Source organism: Pavona decussata, unplaced genomic scaffold, assembly GCF_977016875.1.
Source record: "Pavona decussata unplaced genomic scaffold, jaPavDecu1.1 SCAFFOLD_9, whole genome shotgun sequence".
Taxonomy (NCBI): Eukaryota; Metazoa; Cnidaria; class Anthozoa; order Scleractinia; family Agariciidae; genus Pavona; species Pavona decussata.
In genome coordinates this window covers 4,267,058-4,288,918 of record NW_028145432.1, presented here as the reverse complement: position 1 = coordinate 4,288,918, position 21,861 = coordinate 4,267,058, and the positions used below count along the sequence as shown (strand labels likewise).

The 21,861-nt window shown below is 39.9% G+C and overlaps 1 protein-coding gene and 1 pseudogene across 2 annotated transcripts; both read left to right on the top strand.

The window, feature by feature from the left end:
* The first annotated feature begins 5,320 nt into the window (after positions 1 to 5,320).
* Positions 5,321 to 11,431, top strand: LOC146488666 (uncharacterized; annotated as a pseudogene). The gene is made up of 7 exons (XR_014866544.1): positions 5,321 to 6,928; positions 7,443 to 7,551; positions 8,031 to 9,198; positions 9,709 to 9,783; positions 9,821 to 9,950; positions 10,309 to 10,433; positions 10,744 to 11,431. The product of XR_014866544.1 is annotated as an uncharacterized LOC146488666 (transcript).
* A 6,792-nt stretch (positions 11,432 to 18,223) lies between these two features.
* On the top strand, positions 18,224 to 18,907 carry LOC146488665 (uncharacterized). The gene is made up of 2 exons (XM_085119296.1): positions 18,224 to 18,563; positions 18,697 to 18,907. Exons 1-2 carry the CDS (start codon positions 18,424 to 18,426, stop codon positions 18,905 to 18,907), a joined length of 351 nt encoding a protein of 116 aa, XP_084975422.1. The 5' UTR covers positions 18,224 to 18,423.
* The last annotated feature ends 2,954 nt before the right edge of the window (positions 18,908 to 21,861 follow it).

Here is a 21,861-nt window from a genome sequence, read left to right as displayed (position 1 = left end):
CAGATTGTAACAGTGTCTTCCACTGACAGATGACTGGATTACTTGTTCACTAAACCCAGCTTTAACAGTGAAGAAAGCGAAACTAAAATATTGCGACTTTTTTGGCTGCTGTTTCACAAGTTGCGAACGGAAACACGCGCGATCGCTTTTAACCTCGCTAAACCAGTACGCTGCTATAATTATGCTTTTTAAAATCTTTTGAATCAAATCTTCGAAAACAGCTTTTCCTTCATTAAAAAGCGCATAATACTTTCGGTTGTAATCGGCAAGCAACCGAGAAAATGCTTGAAGAGCGAACTCTTTCCAGCTCGAGCATACACGTGCGCACATCGCTCCAACAAAATTAAAAACGCAAACAAAGTTGGCTTTCTCCCAGAGTTGGTCCCCGTAAAACGGAACCGAACTGCAGCCGTTTCACTACAAGAAACCAACGCAAGATTTCAAATGCCAGTAACTCTAACTTCAAACGTAAACTACGCAACTTATCTGATAACAGTCCACACAGCAAGGAAGGACAGTCCCGAATTCGACAAGCAAGCACACCAAACGCGACTCCATGTTGAAACGGGACTAAAAAGATGGCTCTCACGCGAAAACGAGGGGGCGACTCTTACACGAAAACGAGACTAAAAAGATGGCTCTAGCGCAAAAACGAGGTCAGATGTTGTCATAAGTTCGCACCAGTTTCCCAGCCGACAGATGCCCCTGCAAAACTCAAGCCGGGGGGGGGGGGGGGGGGGGCATTTGGGTGTCCTTACAGCAATCTCGAAAAATTCTGCATGGCCGCACACAGGCATACCAACTCGAAAGACACAGGACACAAAAACGAAATAAGCCTTGCGTTCTCCTTCGTCGAACGCAACAAACCTCCAGAAAGATATTTGTTGTTTTGATGGAGTTTAAGTAAATCTATTTCAAGTGACCTATTTTCTAATAATATACAGGCTTTGGTTATGAATAATGTTTTTGGTTTTGGTATTATAAGGGGTCAATATACCATGTGAAAGCATGACCTTTATAACACTGATATAGGGTACAGGTAGATGAGAGAACATTCCATTTCCCTTGCATGATTTTTTTTAATATTGCTTTAACTATTTCACCGTTCTTGTTGCATCGAAATTATTTAGATCTGCTTGTTTTTATTCAGTCTACAAAATGAGAGGCTGGTCTAAGAGTCTATTTTAGAGCAAAATGGAGCAGGACCTGTTCACAAGATTGCACTGTAGGCTGGCTTCTTAAGAACTGGAGGGAAGTCAATGAGGTGAATGTTCGATTATAATTTAAATTTATAGAGGGAGGAAGGTACGCCAGCAGGCTGGATTCCAACAAAAGAAACATAATTTTCACTTACCTACTGGTCCATATAGGGTACCAATCAGTCCATTCGGTAGGGCGAGTGACTGGAATTTTTAAGCGTGTACTCACTTATGTCCATCATACATGATACGCTGGTGTGCATCTGGTCGAGCTATAGGTCGGACAGTTCCGTCCACAAATCCAAAACAGTTCTCCGATGCAGCCCCCTTTCCGTGGATAGTTTCTGCGTATACTTCTAAAGCACGAGGGCTCAGCAGTGTGTGATTCCATCGTGTTACGAGATGATTGTGAGTATTGTAAATGTAATCGAGGACATGATTTGTAGCGGCCATACTAAAAACGGGAACTGGACGTCCAAAACAGTAAATGAGGTCTCCATATCTACAGGGATATGCAAGTCGCTTCAAGAGCATACAAAGGCCTTCCATACCATCTACAACGCTCCTCTGAGAAAGTTGAAATGAGTGTGGAATCCTAAGAGCTTGATCCCAGGGGCGGATCCAAGGAGAGGTGTATTGGATGGCTAGCCACCCCCCTTCGAAGCCCACCATAAAAATCTAATGTGTGAAACAAAAAAAAAAAAAAAAAAAAAAAGGAAATGCATGCATGGGTTCCAAAAAATATAGAAATACGTGTGAAGCCTTGTGAAGCCAGCAAGGGCGAAAACGGAAATGATAGTAGGCCGGAAGCAACGCGAAAAATTGAACCTCGTTTTTGAGTTCTTTCCCGCCATATTACTTTTTGGGATCCATCTTGCTTTACTGTTTTCCGCCATTTTTGATTACTGCTTTGCACAGTTCTATTTTACCGGAATGCAGCGTTCCATTAAAACGTTTTTCTCCAAGAAGCGTAAGTCTTTATGATTTTTTGCGCGTTTCTTTGTCCAAGTGAAAGTTAAAATTATTTTCCTTGTCGGAATGAAATGGCACATTTTTGATTTTTGTTTAAAGTGACAAACCTTCCAATTTAACTGGCGATAGTGAAACCCTTACCGGAGAGCCTCCTGCTAAGACATCACTGGTTTCCAATTGTGGTAAGAAGCAAGTACGAAGAGTAAATTGGCGATATTTACAAGTCTGGAATGTTTTTTATTTAATATATCATTCTGTAAGGAATTATTGAAGTTATTGTTTCTCTGACCATCACGGGCTTACATTTATTGCAAACCAAACTCAAGAACGAACATTTGAAGTCTTCACCCTGGTCTGTCATACTGCTGGTTAGACAAGTAGTACAAAATCAGAATGTGGCTAGTATTTCACATCGACGTCATTTATAAAACCCTAAAACGCTGCAAACGAAAGTTTTTCTGTCAGGTTGTCATTTCAGCAAAGAAAGTGTCGAAAAATAGTTTAGGTCATTAGGCCGGCGATAAGCTAATGCCGATTTTCATTTTATCTCATTCTCTCTACCAGGCGTCAATTTGCATGAACTTCCATCTGAAATCTTAGTACAAGTACTGTCCAGGAGTGTGTGAGGGGAATAGGACATGTTTGCAAACGATTTCATTCTGTAATACAGTGCTCTGGTGAAATCTGGAAGACATTGCAACAATGTCGAATTTAGCACGGAGAGTTTTCAGTCAACTAAAGTGAAGCAAGCCAAGCATTTTTGACATCTCGGATTAAGATGTTCGCAAAAACGTGTACATAACAATAATCTGGATTTGTACATTGAGAACACTCTTGGATTATGTCTGAATTTAAAGACTCTTGATTTATCTTTCAATACATCTATCACCAATATAGATTTTATAAAATGCATGCATTCCTTGAAAGTTCTCAAAATGTATGGGAGTACCAGCATTGATGCTGTAAATATGTTGAGGTGCCTTAAGCAGTGTAAAACGCTTGTAGCCCTTAATATTTCTGATTGCATTCAGCTCAGTGAAGATGAACACATTTCAGGTTTAGTTGAGGTGTGTAAAATCCTCAAATGTCTCAAAGTGTTTAAGGCTGAATGGATCTGTAAGTTTACGCCTCAAACGGCCAGGGTTATGTTACAAACAAACAAGCTAAATAAGTTTGCTGTGACTCCGACATGGGGTCCCCCAACTGTTTGGATAGAGTTGATGAGACAGTATGAAGACGTACAATTTGAAAAATGCCTCATGTCTAAATGGGAAAGAGTGAACCTGCCAAACTATCTATATGCAGAGGAGCAGGAAGAATTAGATTTGTAGTAACTTGTAAGAAATCCGAATACTATTAAAGTGTTGTGTTTTAATTCGGACCTTGTATAATGTATTTTCTTCAACAGATTCTGTTTACTCGAATAAATCCTTTTCTAGTTTTAACGCTTCAGGTACGCCTTTCTCAAAAACACACTTCCACCTATGTCCTTCAATAATGGGCAGACACGAAATTTGTCTCTTGGATTCATTGGAGCCTACATACGACAATTTTATAATTTAGTGCCGAGAATTCAATTCTCTGAAATTTAATTGTCATAGATAGGCTTTACAATATGCATGCTGAAGGTTATGAACGTTAATTTATGAAGGATTTTTTCTTCTCCCTTTTGCTGGACGTTGAAGATAACACATGCTTTCTTGCAAGGTGAGTTGAGTCACATGTCTCACCATTAGTTGCACCCTATGACGTTAGCGGAATCGCTCAAACATCAGTTAAATTAAGTGACGCCGAGAAAATACAGTTTCTTGACAACTGATGTCAGCCAGCAGCTTGACACTAGGAAACAAATGACGTTCCAAACAAGATGGCTTGATCAATGCAGATGGCTAGCCTATAGCGCTCATGATGAATTAAAAGGCGGCTGGTAAATGTCATGCCCCTTGTTCTTAACAAGCGGAGAGAAAGAAGCATTAGGGGCCTTTGTGAAAACTCCTTTCAGAAACTATAACAAATCTAAAGAGAAACTCGATAGCCACGAAACCAAAGAATACCACAAGACATCTTTAGACCGTGCTGCTTGTGCGAGAGCCCAACTGGCAAACATTGAAAGACGGATTGACATGCAGATTAATACAATTGCCATGAGAAATGCCCCAGCAAATAGAGCAATATTGCCTTATATCGTAGATGCCGTGCTGTTGTGTACAAAGCAGCAAATTGCTTTGCGCGGGTACCTAGGTGATCAAGTGCAGTTTGCAGAACCTCCAGCATTGAATGAAGGTTATTGTATCACTATCCTTCATCTCCTGGCAGAGAGCAACCCTGTACTTAAGGAACATCTCATTTCCGGACCACAAAATGCATGGTATACGAGCAAAACTGTCCAAAATGAAGTGATTGGGGTTATTGCTGACGCGATTCATGAATATTTTAGAAAATGCCTTGAGAAGAATCCCCACTTCTCGTTAATTGCCCACGAAATGACTTCTCAGGGTCGTGAAGTGTTGTCAGTGTGTTTCCCTCTGCTTGACCTTATTGCTGACCCATCCAACCCAATAAAGCGCAAGGTTCTGATAGACATGTGTAATCTAACAAGAACGACTGGTTCAGCTATTGCTACTGTGATCAGGAACAGCTTAAAGAAGCATGCAATTGACATTAGAAATTGTCGTGGTCAAGCATATGACACAACTGCGTCAATGAGTTCAGATAAAAAGAGAGTTCAAGCTGAGCTAGCTAAGGACGCACCTGATGCAGAGTACCAAGGTTGCTGTCTTCATTCCATCAACCTTGTTATATACCATGCTTGCAAAATAAATTCAATCCAGAACATGATGGATTCTTGCCATGGATTGTTCCGTTTTTTTTGACAAATCACCAAAGCGACAGACATTCTTAACGACCGATATTCTTGTTACTATTGACAATGATCAAGTTCTCATCAAAAAATAGACTGTCCGAAAGGATAACAGAGCACAGATTAGTGTTCTAACCAGTGTTTGTGTGGCTCCAGTCCATCCAGATGGAACTTTGCAATGGGACCAATGCGCCTGCGTATGTCACCTTTCTTATGCTTATGTCACAAGTGTGAACATTCGTATGCTTATGCTTATGTCACAAGTGTGAACCAAGCTTTAGACCTCTTAGTATTGCCCTTCGCCGCCATTGCTTCTTAAAGAGTAGTAGCATCTGCTATTCTAAAGGTTCTGTTTTGCTCTTGTTTTAAGTTGGTGGATAGTTGTATTATATTGGTTTTAGACCTTGGTTTTTTATCTCTGAGATGCTTTTGTGACCAGGTTTAAAGACATAACATTGCAATAAGGCCTAAGACTTATTTATGGTGCAGTCATTATTTGGAATTACATACATAAGTTTTCTTACATGCATTGTCCTTTATGTCACACTACCACTCCTCGCATCAAAATCACAAGAATTTTATTCCCAGTATTTTTTTAAGAAGAGATACATGTAAATGCAGTGGTGTTTGCATGAACATCAAAACGGAATTCAAGTGCACCTTGTTTGTTTTTAGTGTGACATCCAGATACGTTGCTCTTCGGGTACATTATCTCTTCAAGTGTCATCTGTTGCTTATCTACTGACTTTCAGTTCAAAAGCTCCTATTTTGGTCTCCTTTGCAGCTCATGGATGATCATTTATCGTTTTTAAGGACAGCTTGTCGACTGTGTGGAAATGCCCTTTCAAAAAAATCTGCTTGTGCTGACAAAAGTTTATTCAAAAATGAGTTACTGAGCCAATTTCAAATAAACATCGAGGAAAACTTGGAAGATATTCATCCCAATAGTATCTGCGCTGGATGCAAACAATCACTTTATCGAATTCGTGGTAATACAGATGTGCAGGCCAAAGTGTCAACCTCAAAACGCTTTTATTTGTGGACTGAAGGAAACTGTCCATGTAACAAGTAAGCCAGGGGGCGTCCTCCAAAAAGTGTTGAAGGAAAAAAGGTTGTGACGAAAGATAACGAAAGTGACACTGAGAGCGGTGAGGAAATTGAAACAGAAGAAGAGAAGAATTCTTGCCAAGAATTTAGGTCACTAATTGAAAACATTCCATTGTTGGACAGGGAGTTGGCCCTTGCATGTGCTAAGAACTTGCTGACTACGGTTTAATCTCATTTTTCTGGACAGAGAGAACCTTGAAACATTCATTTATTGTTTGAACAGTCACAATAAAATTAATCTGACTTCAACAATTTTCCAGCACGAAAAAGAAAATATCCAAAAAGATATTTCATCCTGTGATCAAACCTACAAAAGTCTACTTGTGCTCTTGAAAGTTACACCTCATTAATGGTTTCACGCCAGAAATTCCATTCTTGCTTCTGCAGTCAATGCACTTGCAATTGAAAAAACTCAACCTTTTCAGAAAGCTATGAGTGTTGATCAACTTTATTCCCTAGTGCAGCCATCTTTCATTAGCCCCTTGATGTTTGCATCAAATTTATTTGCATATTCAGTCACTCGTAGCAATCTAGTCCTAAATATGTATGGGAAGTTCCATCCTGCTTGTGGTATCACAAGTGCCCGAATGTGGCTGAACAATTTGACCATGGATGTCCCTCAAGTTCCTGGTGGTGATATTCTTGTTGCTATTGACAATGATCAAGTTCTCATCAAAAAATAGACTGTCCGAAAGGATAACCGATCACAGATTAGTGTTCTAACTAGTGTTTGTGTGGCTCCAGTCCATCCAGATGGAACTTTGCAATGGGACCAAAGTCTTTCTCCAGGGTAAGTAAAAGTGTACATGGTCACTTCAAGTCTGCTATATGTAGTTATTATTTCTGTAATATTTTGTTTTTACTGAATGTGCTTTAATATTTTGCACACATAAAAGCTGAAAGCTGCAGTGATAACTAAGGCAAGGAACTAAAAGAATGACCTTGGGTTGCCACTGGTAAGGAAATGGTTAGAGAAAAAAAATTCACAAAATTTACATGTAACATGGACCTTACTCTTTAAGGCATGCAGTTTACTGGTAACAACAGTTTTGTGTTGGAGCTAAGTGAGAGAGGGAGTGTACTTTCCACTGATATGTACAACTACCTACATTACTTAGTCAGAAGATGTAGAAATAAATATACCGTAGTCGCGTTTTTCCTAAAAATCAGTAGTGATTGTTCAGAGTGTAAGCTCAAATGATATTTTTGTACCAGGAAATCTCAGGAAAGGTTACATGTAGCAACTTACTAATCCTTCTCATCATAGCAACATGTTCAATGTATGCAATTTATATTTTTTTCAGTTCATGGTCTAAGAAAAGTGAACTTAGGAAGGAAAGTGAAGAGGATAAGGTAAAGCTTTTGGACATGTGCTCTGCTTCAGAGGCCAACAAGGACTTGATTCGCCATGAGGTAAGGGTTTCATATGAGCAAACGTATGCAAGAGACTTTAGACTTAGAGACGGTCGATAATTTTTGCTTTCTGTATTGGCTAGCAAGGTACCTCAAACACAAAGACGTTTTTGTTTTAGCTATCTGTAGAGCACGCAGTCATTTTACTGAAACACAGATTTTGTGGTCTGAAATTGCAAGAAGTGTACATGCAATGTATCAGGAGAAGTGTGACTGGTTTTCTAACATGCACTGATTTTGAAGGAATTTATTTCCAAGCTTTCTATCATAAACAGGTGCCTTAACACACATGATAATCAGTAGCAATTTATTGGTGTTGGATTTAACTTTGCTTATTAACAGTAATTTGAAGTTATTGTGCTTTTGCATTACTGTGCTTAGTGTTTGGTTTAAATACCTTGCTCATGCCATTATCTCAACCAACTGCAAGACATTGTAACAATGTTTGATATTGCTTGAATATTTCCTTATGACTTCAGAACAAAAAGATGATCCATGAACTTCTTCTTGATTTGCTAAAGGAGCAAAATAAAGTCAACGGTGAATGGAAAGATGACATTGACCTGCGTGTAGATTAAATAAAAGCGAATGAAGAAAGATGTGTTTGCCCTGTTTGCCAAACAACCATGGAACGGACGAAGAGGAAGTGTGTCAATCATGATTGCAGGGTCAGCCTTAAAGCTGCTGAAAAGCAAGTTCAGGGGAGCGACATTTTGGGTACTGCACTAATAGCCCCCATTCGTTGTTATCAGCAACGGGTGAAGGAGACCCAGTTTGGATTCACCATTGATGAAAAAGAGGAGGGACATATTTTTTTGAAAGAGAAGTTGGCAGATTGCCATGATGAATTTCAGCATGTCCCCTCCAACCATCCTGACCACCCCGTGAAAGTTGTAGCAGGTGACCCAATCTTTGTAAGTCCAAATTCATCTGATGCCTTAAAGGAAGTATTGCACAGAGTTGGCAAGGCAACCAATGTGAAGCGCTACAACCCACATGATCTTCAAGATCGTGAGTGGCTTAAAAATCATAATGGATGGTTTGCCCTATCTGGTGTGTAGGGGAGTTATTGATGATGTTCTGCTTTGTTCCGAATGTGGGGAGGAGGTTGAAAAGGCGAGTGTTAGTGAGCATTGTATCAAAAGCCATCAGGGGCAGCAGTGTGCAAGAATTTAGCTGGGTTGTGCTCTGCATTGGCAAGCTTCATTTAGAAATGAACATGGCACGTCATTTTATTGACTTGAACTGTGACATATTTCTGTCCAAGCTTGCTAGTGAGTTAGGATTTGTCTCGGAGAATGCCCAGAAGTTTATCGGAAAGGGTTCTGATCATCACAAGACAATGTCGGTGTTGAAAGTAGCACACATTGGATTGTGGAAAGAAATAAGGGATAGGCTCGCATCAGGCAGCCTGGAAATTTCTGTCAATGATTACCTGTACAAGTGGATGCCTGAAGTTAGCTGGAACAATGCCACCTACAAGTACATCTTTGGAATGACTTATACCTATCTCATGGCTCTCATGGTGCTACGTATGGGTGTGGGAAGGAACAACACTTCCTATACCAGAGCAGGGCAGTTGTCATTTGCACCTTTGTTTCACAGAAGCAGCTCATCAAAATATGCATTGATGGATCTACACGACAGGTGAGTGGAATTAAATTGTTTGAATTTAAGGGCCATGGTAACCTAGTTGGCTTTGCAGCCAATTTTTATGGGTTGCACTGCAAAAATGTAACATGGATCACATGGGTGAAAAGGGGTATTGAGATAAACAGTCAAAAGGTGCCTAAACATTTTGTATGTATGACAAGCAAAACGTGTACGTGTACGTGTACGTATGACAAGCAAAACCAAATAATTCAAGCATTGCCTTTATATTGAAAAAAAGGCATAAACCAGCCATGATTAATATTAGCCCATTTTACTTTTACATTGTAGCAGTAAACACATTTCGTACCTAACAGTAATAAACTTTTTCATGTAAAATTTTGTACATTTACATGTACGTGTATTGTAAATGTGTGGGGTCTTCTCTGGAATGCATTTGACCACATTGACCACATTTTAGTGCACTCCAACGTTGAACAAAGGTCCTGTTTGGTGGTTAAAGTAACCTGTTTATTCTCTCTTTCTTGTTTATTCATGTATTTATAGCATTGACCGTGCTAGCTACCCAGGGAAACTCAATCAATTTGTGGAAACCACAGAATCTGTCAGTACCTCTGGTAACATTATTTATTCATGAACATTACTTAAACAGAAATTCCAAGAGCAAAGGAGACGATATGGATGCTTGCCTAGAGGAAGTTAATAAGGACTCAAAAGTGTGGCAGCATGACAAGATGGTTGCTCTTGACTGGCTCCGAATTTTCAGAAATCTTGGAAATTTGAGCAAGGTTTGTTTACCTTTTTACTTGCATGTACAAATGTATATGTTATCAGGCACCACATAAAAAATGTCATCTTTGTAATCTGGTAGCTGCTAACAGAGGAAGTAGACATCTGCATGATAATATTATTATTTAAACTCTTGTAGGCTGGGACATGACATTTATCTTGTTACCTATAAATACTTATTTTATAATCTTAGTCCCTGTTTGCTGAACTTGTAATGCACATGTTGCAGATTAAATTGTAGCAAATGGTGCGACCATCTACATGTATTAGGGGCACCTTTTAGTTATGGAATCACTGTGGCATTTACTTTCACATATTTTACATAAACATTAAATGTTGATAATAATATCACTAAAGGTGAGAAATTGGCTCTTCAACATGATTGGTTTACGAAACTCAAAAGAGGAAGCCATAGAGTCTAGAAGAAAGTATGACTTTGGAGATGAAGTGCTTGCATGGAGGATAAAGCTTCAAAAAGAAAGGCAAGTTTCTGTTCTATTTCAAGTACACCTCTTTGGCCTTTATCGCACCTTATGATATACTCTCCAAATTTAGACCTAACAATTTTTGCTAACATGATACACCATAACTGCTATTGCTTTGTATGAGAATAAATTTGAAGTTCTTACCTCAGCTCAAAGACTTTTGTCATCTAATTCCCAACCATATGCATCAAAACAAAAAAAGTTTGTTTATATTTGAAACAATATGGTATGGCAGATATCCCTGTAATGTATGTTGACCAAATCCTTCCCTGACTAAACTTATTGTATATTTAATTCTTCACTACAGGTATCTGGAGGGGAACTGTTCAGAGAAGCTAATTTCCTTGGATGGCCTTGAATTGGATAAGGATCTCTCAAACTATGAAGAAATTTTGCAGAATAACCGGAGAAGACTGCTCAGTGAACATTTCATTGATGGCAAGAAGCGAACAGAAGTGGAGGTACAAAGACTTTATGTAACTGTTCAAGAAAGGGCTGTAGCTGAAGATATAAAGAATGCCACCAAGGATGAAATTCTGAAACGCATTGGAGATAACTACAGCAGATTTTTGATGCCGAGGTAAGAGGACCTCTGTCTAGCAAACTGGAATATTTTAAGGCCCACCCGAGTAAAGCCAAAAAGGAGGCACTGCTTGTGTTGTACAATGACATAATTGAAGATCTTCAGCACCTTGAAGCAGTTGACGAACACTGTATTGTGGAAGATGACGAAGATGGAGAGGCTGACTGATGTTAATATTGTATATGATAAAGGTGCAAAAAATTAATTATGCTGAACCATGTCCTTGCCTCCTCCATGCCAGGGATTCTTTTTAAAGTTAGAACCTATGGAAATTCCAATTTAACTTCATACATTGTGTGGTATCCAAAAATATCCATACCCACCAGAAGGATGGTTGCTGGAAATTTCGAGGGTGAGTGGGTCCCAAAAGCCAAATTTTTTAAACAAGCAAGACTGGAAAATTCAAGAGGGGTGGGGGGGGGGGGGGGGGTGAAGGTCGAAACGATATACCATCCTTGGGGTATGGATATTTTTCTGGAACCACACATTTCTATAAATATTTTGGCCTTTGAGGTCCCCCTGGAATTTCCAATCCCTTCTGTGGGGGGAAAATGGATAATTTATTTTCATTATCTTTTCATTGAGAAGTAAAACAAAATTGTGCTGCTTTTGTCAGATTTTGTTAGATATTGACAAATGAAACTTTACAAACTGCTGCATGACTGTTGGCAGGATTACAGTGTTTTTTTCTGTCTATGTATGTTCTAGATTTTTATCTCAATATAATTTGTCCATTTCTTTTAAAATATTTCACTATGTTAAATTTCATGTATGCATGCACATACTGTACGGTGTGCGACAAATGCAGACTTCAGACTTGCAGACTTGCAGACGCAACATACTGGCCTTTCGCAATTCATTTTAAAAATAATATTGTGTAACCTCCGCCATTCCATATCATGTGCTGTCGGCTTGGTACGCATTGATACTTGGCTACTTTCACGATTGTCCTTTAGGAATAAAATTCGTACGTACGCCAGTTTTGAGAAAACGCTGTCAAACTATATAATAGTGGACAGCATAATAAGGGCTAGGTTCTGACAAAAATACAATTTTAGTGATTTTTTTTATTTTCTAAAATATCAGGATCGGGTAAACTCTCCGACGAACGAGGCCTGTTGGATTGAAATTATCGGGTATCGGACACCTGGCAAGAACGAATTAGCTGCACAGCGTTATTCAAGACATTAACAAGGCTTTTCCGATATTTTGATTGGTTATCGAGATATCTGAGTTCAAAGTCAGAATAGCAAAAAAAATTATGTAGACGTGTTGCTCAAGTGGTTGCCATGCCAAAGTTAGTTTGAATTTAAAAATTCCTGCGCTAGATTTTAGCTCTTAAAATTTCGTAAACAACACATGCCTCCACAGTGGATTATATCACTCGATCGTACTAAATGCCACGAGCTAGAGAATCAGCAACACTCTGTGGAATCAACAACACTAGCATATAATTCTCATTAAATTCCAAAGTCGCGAAAATCCGTAAGTATGCAGGTCGGCAAGTCTTCACGGTTGTCTTTCAGGACAACCGTGAAAGTAGCCAAGTAACGTACTAAGCGGACAGCGCATGATGTGGAATGGCGGGGGTTACACAATATTATTTTTAAAATGAATTGGGAAAGGCCAGTATGTTGAGTCCATTAACTCTGCAAGTCTGCAGGTCTGCAAGTATGCATTTGTCGCACATCGCATACTGTACCAAGGAATGTTTCCCTGCCATTAAGTTGCAATAGAAGGCTGCATGAACAGTGATGAATATAATGTGGCCTAGATTTTAATCCAAAAAAAGTTATATCAGTGGTAATTTAAATGGATTTTTTTCCTCGAGTTCAGTGTAAGGTTTCTCCTGATTACAAGTACAAAAAAATTATAGGAATGCACCAGTAAAAGAACAAACAATTGAATTTTGTAGCAGTGAGGCATCAGTGACCGTCGTAGAAATAAATAATTTCAAACAAGGAGGGTTGATGCGTTGGAGATCTTTTTCATCTTAGCCATAATAGTTACATGAATTAGATGCATACTGACTGAGTTGCCTTGGAGGGGTGAGGGTAAACTGGGGGTGCTTGTCAACCCGAAAACCACAAAACTTATTTTACAACCATTATTCTAAGAAAGAGACCACAGTAGTTATGGCATGCTTTCAATTTTCAGCAGTTTGTTTCAAAACATTCAATAAGCACGTACATGTACATCAACTTTTTTATGCGAGATTCTACCCCTCCTCCTTTTTTTCAATTGGTATACGCTACTGCAGTAGTTTTTCAAAAAACAAAAAACAAACAAAAAAACAATTTAATGTAACAGAAACAATAGCACATATTCAGATGCTATGTAGCGCTATGTATTTTGACGGTCCATTTAGCTTCAAGAAACATTAATTAACAAAACATATTGTTCTGATTGTTTTGGGAAATGCCCATAAGTTAACAGGAACAATAACAGTTTATTTAGCTGACGAGGGTCATTGACTGATCATACATACCGTATCTGCTGTCACTTTTCCTCTCCAGCAACAAAGATCTCTATGCTCTTGTCAGAAATAAATGATATTTTACTCTGTTTCTGGACCGTGGGTACATCATTTTTCTCTTTGTCGTTGAGTTGTCGGCATCAGTTTATTCAACAATAATTCCTTAACAGGAGTTGGTATCACAGAGTCAGGACTATCACCATAGTGCAACCTCTTTCTTGAAGGAGGGACGTGAGTCTCATCTCTTGTTGATGAATATGGATGGCGACATGGTGCAAAATTCAGCAATTCAATATCCATTCACATTCACGATTAATATTTTGATTAACAAATAAAACCATACACATTCAGCATTTATATCTATATTCTGGATCAATATTGGTTTACATTCAAGATTTGTATTCGTTCAGTAGTTTTAGCTTCATTCACATTCAGCTATCGTATCGCTTCACATTCACAGTACGCCGAATGGTGCAAAATTCACGAAATATTTCCATTCAGCAATTTCTGCGCATCGTATCTTGCGCGCACCACGTGATATAAAATGACCTCGTACCCAGAGCCCGCGCTTACGTTATCAAAATGGCGGATGCGGGTGAACGGACCGAACTATAAGATGTCTCTGATCGGGAACTTATTTTTGAAGCAATACTTCACATCCTTGACGAAAGTGAAACATTATGGGAAACACCTGATACTGACTGTCGGGAAGCAGTCCAGATTAGTTCGAGGTGTACCGATCTCGCTCTGTTTTCACAAGTCAGTCCAACAGTGGAAAGAAATGGGGATAGAGGTAGACCAAGGCTTGAAATACCAGAAGACGTGCTGATCAGTCTTCGCTCATTGGGCCTTCCCTGGACTGAAATAGCCAGAATGCTTCTAGTAGCATGTTGGACTTTGAGGCGTCGCGTGGTGGAGTATGGACTACAGGATGTTACAGGGTATTCACCCTTAACTGACGAACAGCTAGATAACATTGTTACGCAGTTTATGTATTTCAATATATAAATTTTACTTTCTCTTGTGCTAATCATTATTTAAATTTTTAATAGTCTAACCTGAACACAACAATTAAAACATTTTAGTCTACAAAATGGCAGATAGCAAATATGAAGAAAGGTCGATCACTTACATAATTAGGACCAGCTATCGCAATATAATGCCACCTCACAGTTCCATGTTATAGGGCGGTTTTCAAATGCGTGTCGTAAAAACCTAAATCAAGTAATTAATCAGACCAATCACAACGGACTGAAAACTCGATTAACCAATTAGAACTAGTAGCAAATATATGTAAATGCCACCAAGCGCAGGAAACTGTGAGTAAGTAATTATTATTATTTTTTTTTTTTGGGGGGGGGGGGGGGGGCTTACTCTTGATTGGTGAAGAAAGTGGCGCAATTTCTTTTTGACCTTGCAATGTAATAACAACAATAGCTGAATCATCACATAATTTGAACAGTTTATAAGAACTATTCCTATTTGGAAATTTGAGAGCTAAAAAAAAAACAAAATCATCTCAAAGTCTAGACCACAGTTGACACTGCTGCTGGTTTGTAATGATAATAAATTGAATTCACAGTCAACTAAAATGTGGCACAACTGATATTAATCATGTTATCATTATAGTGTGCGTGACATGTACAGTGAATCTGTTTTGCAATCAGCACCAACAAGGATGGTTAAAGTTTCAAATAGGAGGAAATGAACACCCTTGGAATTTTATCAAAACGAACCTGACAATACTGAGATTGAAAGACTTGCAAAGGAATGTTACGTTCAAGTGGTTAACTTCACTTTCTTGAACCACCTAGCCACACATTTTAACCACAACTCAACAGGACTATAACATCCATATATATCTGAAACAAATTCCCAAAGATAAATATTGAAACATTGGGTGAAGCACAATATTATGTTTAAACAACCCATGCTGTGTTGAAGGTGCTTCCCCTAAATTATCACTGCCTGCAAGGCTCCATCGAAATGTGCAACATTTGAAAAATTGGTGGGAATTTTTAGTTCCAGGAGGCATGTGGATGCAAAAAACGATTCTGTATCAACACAGCTGACCTGAATGCAACCAGGAGCCATCTTACTAGTGACAGGGCAGCTACCGGTAGCAAACTGAAGAAAATCTTTCAAATCGCTCACTTCAGCGTTGTCAAGAAATGAAAGAAGCATCTGAATGGACCTCTTTGAGGCACTGCTGCTATCTTCACCAGGCAATTGCAGTAAATTTTTCACAAAATCAGAGGTTACATTTCCTCAGACTTTATCTACAAACAAATGCTCAAACATATCTGGTTGCTTTTCAATCTGAGGCAAGACATTGAGAGTTCAGCAAACACTTGTTCTTGGTTAGCATAGTGTAGGTCACAAGTGACTGCACAACCGGTCAGTATAAAATGCAGACTGGGTATAAAATGCAGATTAGTTATAAAATGCAGACTGCAGACTGGGTATAAAATGCAGACTGAGACCAAAACCGTCTCTTTGTCAAATATAGGATGCATTTTGAATTTTCAACTTAACTTACACTAGTGGCAATCGCCTTTCAAGATCCTTTTCCATGAAATTGACATTGACAAGTGTCAACCTTGAATTGAACTAAATAACCCCAAATCATGATGTAAGCAATAACACAGACACATGACCTTTACTTCGCACGTGGTCGACCTCTTCGCCGCTTTGCGTCAACATGGCATCGGTGACATCGGCAAGTGGATGTAAAATAATGTTTTTTGAATAAAATATGTTTTCATGTATTGCTAGAATACTGAAGGTATGCAATGTCTTTGATATTATTTATTCAAAGAAACAAGTTTAAATCTGTCGATTTAAAATTGCTCGCCCCCTCGGAAATCAAGTCTGTTTCCCTCATTATAATATGAAAATCGTCATGGGCGTATTAAATTTTTTACGAACTAATGCAAAGCGATTTATAATATCGAGTCTTCTTTGTGAAGAAAGGGCCTCAGGAAATGAAAGCTACCAAATCGAGATAAAGAAAACAAACTGTTGAGAAATGGGTCAAAAATATGGTCAATTTCGCGGGAGATGATCTCGGAAATGTAATTGCGTGACACTAGGGTATTTGACAAGAGACGGTTTTGGTCTCAGTCTGCATTTTATACCCAGTCTGCAGTCTGCATTTTATACCTAGTCTGTAGTCTGCAATCTGCATTTTATACTGACCGAGTGCACAACATCCAGCTTGTTGGCTTCCTAGATAGGTGCGAAACATTGAGAGAATGTTTAAAATGTGAAGGGAAGTGGCCATCAGCCTGAATGAATGAGTAAAATCCAAGCAGCATTAGCATTAGCATGTGTGGTGTTTCCCATAATGTTTCACTTTCGTCAAGGACGTCAAGTATTGCTCCAAAAAAAGTTCCCAATCAGAGACATCATATAGTTCGGTCCGTTCACCCACATTCGCCATTTTGATAACGAAAGCGCGGGCTCTGGGTACGAGGTCATTTTATATCACGTGGCGCGCGCAAGATACGATGCGCAGAAATTGCTGAATGGAAATATTTCGTGAATTTTGCACCATTCGGCGTACTGTGAATGTGAAGCGATACAATAGCTGAATGTGAATGAAGCTAAAACTACCGAACGAATACAAATCTTGAATGTGAACAAATATTGATCCAGAATATAGATATAAATGCTGAATGTGAACGGTTTTATTTGTTAATCAAAATATTAGTTGTGAATGTGAATGGATATTATAGCTGAATGTGATTGAATATTTATCCTGAATTTTGCACCATTTCGCCAACCATAGATGAATGCCCTTGAACGCCAGCTAAACGTTGATCAATATTGATATGTTCAGGAGTGTCTTCGAGCGGTTTCGATTTCAGGGCGATTAGGGTCTGCTGAAGTCTCCTAAGCGTCGTATCTGTGCTCGCATTGGGTGGGCTTAAGTATTCCTTTATTATATGTTTCTAAAAGGCCCAGAAAACCACCGACAAAACGCTGTCCCTTACGATCGATTACAATAAGTATTTCAGCCTTGGTCATGGTGTGAAGAGCGCGACCCTTCTGAAATAAAGTCGCCTTGCGCTGGTATAGCGCGGAAGACATCGCCTGGGAATTGCTTATGTAGGCTATTTTCTCTTTCCCCCTTCGCGGCGTCTTTTTTTTAATTCGGCCTTTTGTGAAGTTTCACTGCGAAAATAAATTCAGTGGTTTAAGTACAATTGCCATTGTAAATTCGATATACACGTGCACGAATCGGAAAGGTTTCAACTGGCTAACACATGAGCACGAGGAAAGAATAGTACTTACCAAGCTTCGCCACCAGTGCCGTTAACATCAGGGCTTATTGAATTCATGGTTCTATAAAAATTTTTGAGAACACTTCAATTTTTAAAAGTTAAATTGACAAAATAAGTCCTCGCGAAACGCTTGTATAAGAGCAGTGTAATAAGAGTTGTTCACAGCACCACAAATTAACCAACATTGAACGAAGTAGTTATTTCATTGGTCACTAGCATTCTAGAAGTGTCATTTGGACATCTCACCGGAAACGGGAGAGTTGATCGAGCTGGTCAAGATCTCAAATCCTCGGAACAAAAGTGAGCGCAATCCTTCAGCATGGCAATGGGCTTTTTCAGAATTTCTATCAAAGGTGTCCAAATCAAAGGGTAAGTTTTGCAGCAGTGATATTTTTTTTTAACTTCTTGCCTTACTGCACTTCATGTGAATTCCTTTAGAAAACAAAGCCTTACTGTAGCGCTTATCACCATCGCTTACGCTGTTTAATTTGCATAACTTTTACATATCATCATTTCAAAGTAAAACCACCATCTGGGACACCATTTATCGTTAGAAAGGAAGCTTACAACGAGTATGATCCCTTCGCACTGGCATGTCTTATCCCTGCCGAAGTGGAACTAATTCTGGAGCCTTTGCCAAAAATGGCCATTTACAGCAAATCACAGCGAAAGAGTTACACTTTGGAAGATGTGCGAGGGTCTCAGATCAGCAGAATTCAGTATTTTTTAAACAGGGAACTATCCTACCTTCTGGAGTGTTGCAAGATATCGCAGATTGAAGGGTAAGTGAATTATCTGTTATCTCCTAAGTCTGAATAATTTTTCTGTGTAATAAATTGAAACGAAGCTATCCAGTTTACTTGCACTGGTGAACAGCTTTTGTCGGTCTGAATTTTGCAATCTCTTTTCTCTAAGGATTGTCAATGGAGAACCGACAGTTACTGTTCGTCCCAACGCAGCTCAAAAGTTTCAAAGAAATAAACAGGCTGGTGGAGGGGCTTACATCCCGGCAACTATTCAAGTTGAAGGACCACATAAGCACAAAGAAGCTGTACTCGATAGAGTCCGCACGTCTTTAGCGGAGTGCGAGAATGGAGAGCTGATGTCAATCGATATCGAAAATTAGAACATACAATAAATTCATGACGTACAAATCCAGAATTAAAACCAAACATCATGTCAACGCATGATGTTATTTATGTCGATACATTGACCGATTGTAGTCTAGGCACATATTTGTTAATCCGAAGGTGGTCTGTCATGTGACATAACAGCCAATCGTGTGGGAGAGCCTAATTTGTCCGCTAGTATAAAAGACTGGTCGCATTGGCAAGAATTCCCTCTTGCTTTCACCATCACAGCGAGTATATCTCCTGGCGAAAACAATTTTTTCAGGCAAGTTGTAGCAGTCATTTTTGGTTAGTATTAGCATGGCTCATCCTAAGATTTTAATACTTGGGCATTCATTCATTAGGCGTTTAGAATACTTTGTTGCCGCAAACCCCAACCTTAACCATCAATTCTTGTTAACTGCCCTTGCTACATTCAAATGGCATGGTGTTGGGGGTAGAACTGTGGCCAAAACGATGCAATACGACCTCCCCGTGGTCGCTTCATTCGCGCCAGACATAGTTATCTTACAGCTGGGAACCAACGATCTTTCCCGGCTTGATCCTTTAGTGGTGGGTTCTGCTATTGAGGAGTTAGTAACCATTTTGCACGACACGTACAATGTTAAGCTTGTTTGTGTATGCCAAACCCTTCTAGGATCCAATCCTGTATTTAACACGCGTGTCCGCGCGCTTAACAGCTATGTTAAAACGTTCCTGGAGGCACTCCCTTATTCCTTTTTCTGGGGTCATCGGAGTTTTTGGAATTCTTCCCAGAGATTTCTCGCTCGTGATGGTGTGCACCTAAATAGACAGGGGCAATATAAGTTTTTTCAGAGTCTCAGAGGGGCCGTTTTGAGGTCATTGCGTTATTGTTCACGTGCCGACCACTAGGCCGGACTATTTGTTTGTAGCTAATCCAAGCCCTTGATTTCCTTTAAATATTTGTACAGTGTACATTTTAAACCAAGCCGTGTTTTTGTTGCCTCGTGATTCAGCTAATTTTTGCTGGCAGGAATTTGCCGCATACATATGAATAACTTGCTGCTCACGTTGGCTTTATCTGATTGTGGTTGGCTAATCATTTTAGCCACCTGAGTGCACAGTACATTAGTGTGCCTTTGTTTTATACCGGCTTTGGTTATTATCGTTGCTTGCAGTATACCGCATGAGTGTACAATCCTTTTTGATCGCCTATTTCGGTAGGTGTGTCCAATGCACTGGTATTTCTGTCAAGCTTATCGATTTATTGGTGAAAATGGGCTTTGTTAATCTCCCAGGACAAAACGTTGTCGTATCAGTCGGTAAACAGCTTTTTCCTGTTTGCACATACCGCAAAAACTTGGCGGTTACTTTAATTAATTCGGCCCCTATGAGGTTGTAATTTTCCCGCTTTCGCTTCCGTTGCATGTGGGTTAGGGCTGTCCGCTAACATCCGTTATTGTTTAGTTTATTTCTTCTCGCTGCATCATGCCACCTAAGAAGCGTTCTGCTGGTCCTGCAAGACGTGCTAAGCGTCTTCCCCCGTTGCCTGCATCTGATCTGCAAGTGGCCGAGCCAGCTACCATGCTACAAGTTCAACCTCCTCCAGCCCAGCCTCCTCAAGGCTCGGGGATGGTCCAGTTGAATCTTCAAGCGCTCACCTCCACGATTACCGCTGCTGTTTCTGCAGCCGTTAAAGATGCCTTGGCCGTGCAGCCCCTAGCGAATGTCTCTGACAGCCACCCCACAGCAGACCGTCAAGTTGCTCATGTGGTGGACGAGGAGGTTACCAACCTTACAGAACGCACAGGTACGCAGTCCACAGATCCACAACTTTCTACCTTGGGTGCTGGAGATCAACCCCGTCAGCTATTTACCAGTATCGGTATGAATTTAGGTGCTAGAGTTAGTGCTAAAATCAAAGCCAAAATCTGGGCTCATGAATACATTGATTTTGGGGCGTTATTGTCAGTAGCTCCCCCCCGTGAAAAGTATTCCCTTTCAATGACCTCCACTGCGGGTGCCTCGGGTCAACCCCAGCTAACACTTGAGCCTTCTCACACGCCAAAAAAAGTGACCAATATACAGCAGTGGATTACTGCCTTTAACACTTTTGTAACCATTTATTCAGAGAAGGCTTCTGACGACGCCCCAAAACTAATGAAATATTGTGAAGTGGTGCGTGATCTGTCTCAGAAATCAGCGGACTGGCTTTTTTATGACGAGCAGTTTCGCTACCTAAGGCAATCCTCCCCCAAAAGCTACCCTTGGGATCAGATCCACTGGGAGTTATGGCTGCGGGCAATGACCAATTTTCGGGGCAAACCTCAATCATCCGCCAGTGCGGATAAGGTAAACCCACGAGTACGTTTTCGTCCCTCCAACAACAATTTCCCAAAAGGGACATGCTGGACGTTTCACGCTGGAAGACAATGTAGGGGATGTCAATATGAGCATGTTTGCTTTAAATGCCATGCCAAACATCCCGCCAGCCAATGTCAGGTCTCACCAACCCACCAGCGCTCCAACGTTGGCAAATCAGGATCGCCAGTTATTACTCCAAGTGTTGGACAGCCCACCAGTCACGCCCGTAAAAGCGGACCGGTTTGAGGCTTTATTAGCCGGTTATACTCCAGCCCTTAAAACCCTTTTAGTTAATGGCTTTCGGTACGGTTTTCGAATTTCTTACATCGGCGAATTATCTCCTTTTGAGTCTCCTAATTTACAAAGTGCGCTACAGAGCCCGGACGTTGTTTCAGGAAAATTAATGAAGGAAATCGAAGCTGGTAGGGTTGTGGGACCTTTCAAGGCTCCCCCTTATCCTACTTTTCGCACTTCGCCCATTGGCTTAGTTCCCAAAAAAACTCCTAACGAATTTAGATTAATTCACCATTTATCATACCCTAAAGGTTCTTCTGTAAACGATTCCATCCCCGATGAATGCTCATCAGTTCATTATGCTACGATTAGCGATGCCATTTCTATTCTA

What these genes read in the sequence shown, in the direction of transcription:
- LOC146488665 (XM_085119296.1), top strand. Translation starts at nt 18,424, where the DNA reads ATGGCCATTTACAGCAAATCACAGCGAAAGAGTTACACTTTGGAAGAT. An exon ending in AAGATATCGCAGATTGAAGG is followed by an intron (nt 18,564 to 18,696) that starts GTAAGTGAATTA and finishes CTTTTCTCTAAG; the next exon opens with GATTGTCAATGGAGAACCGA.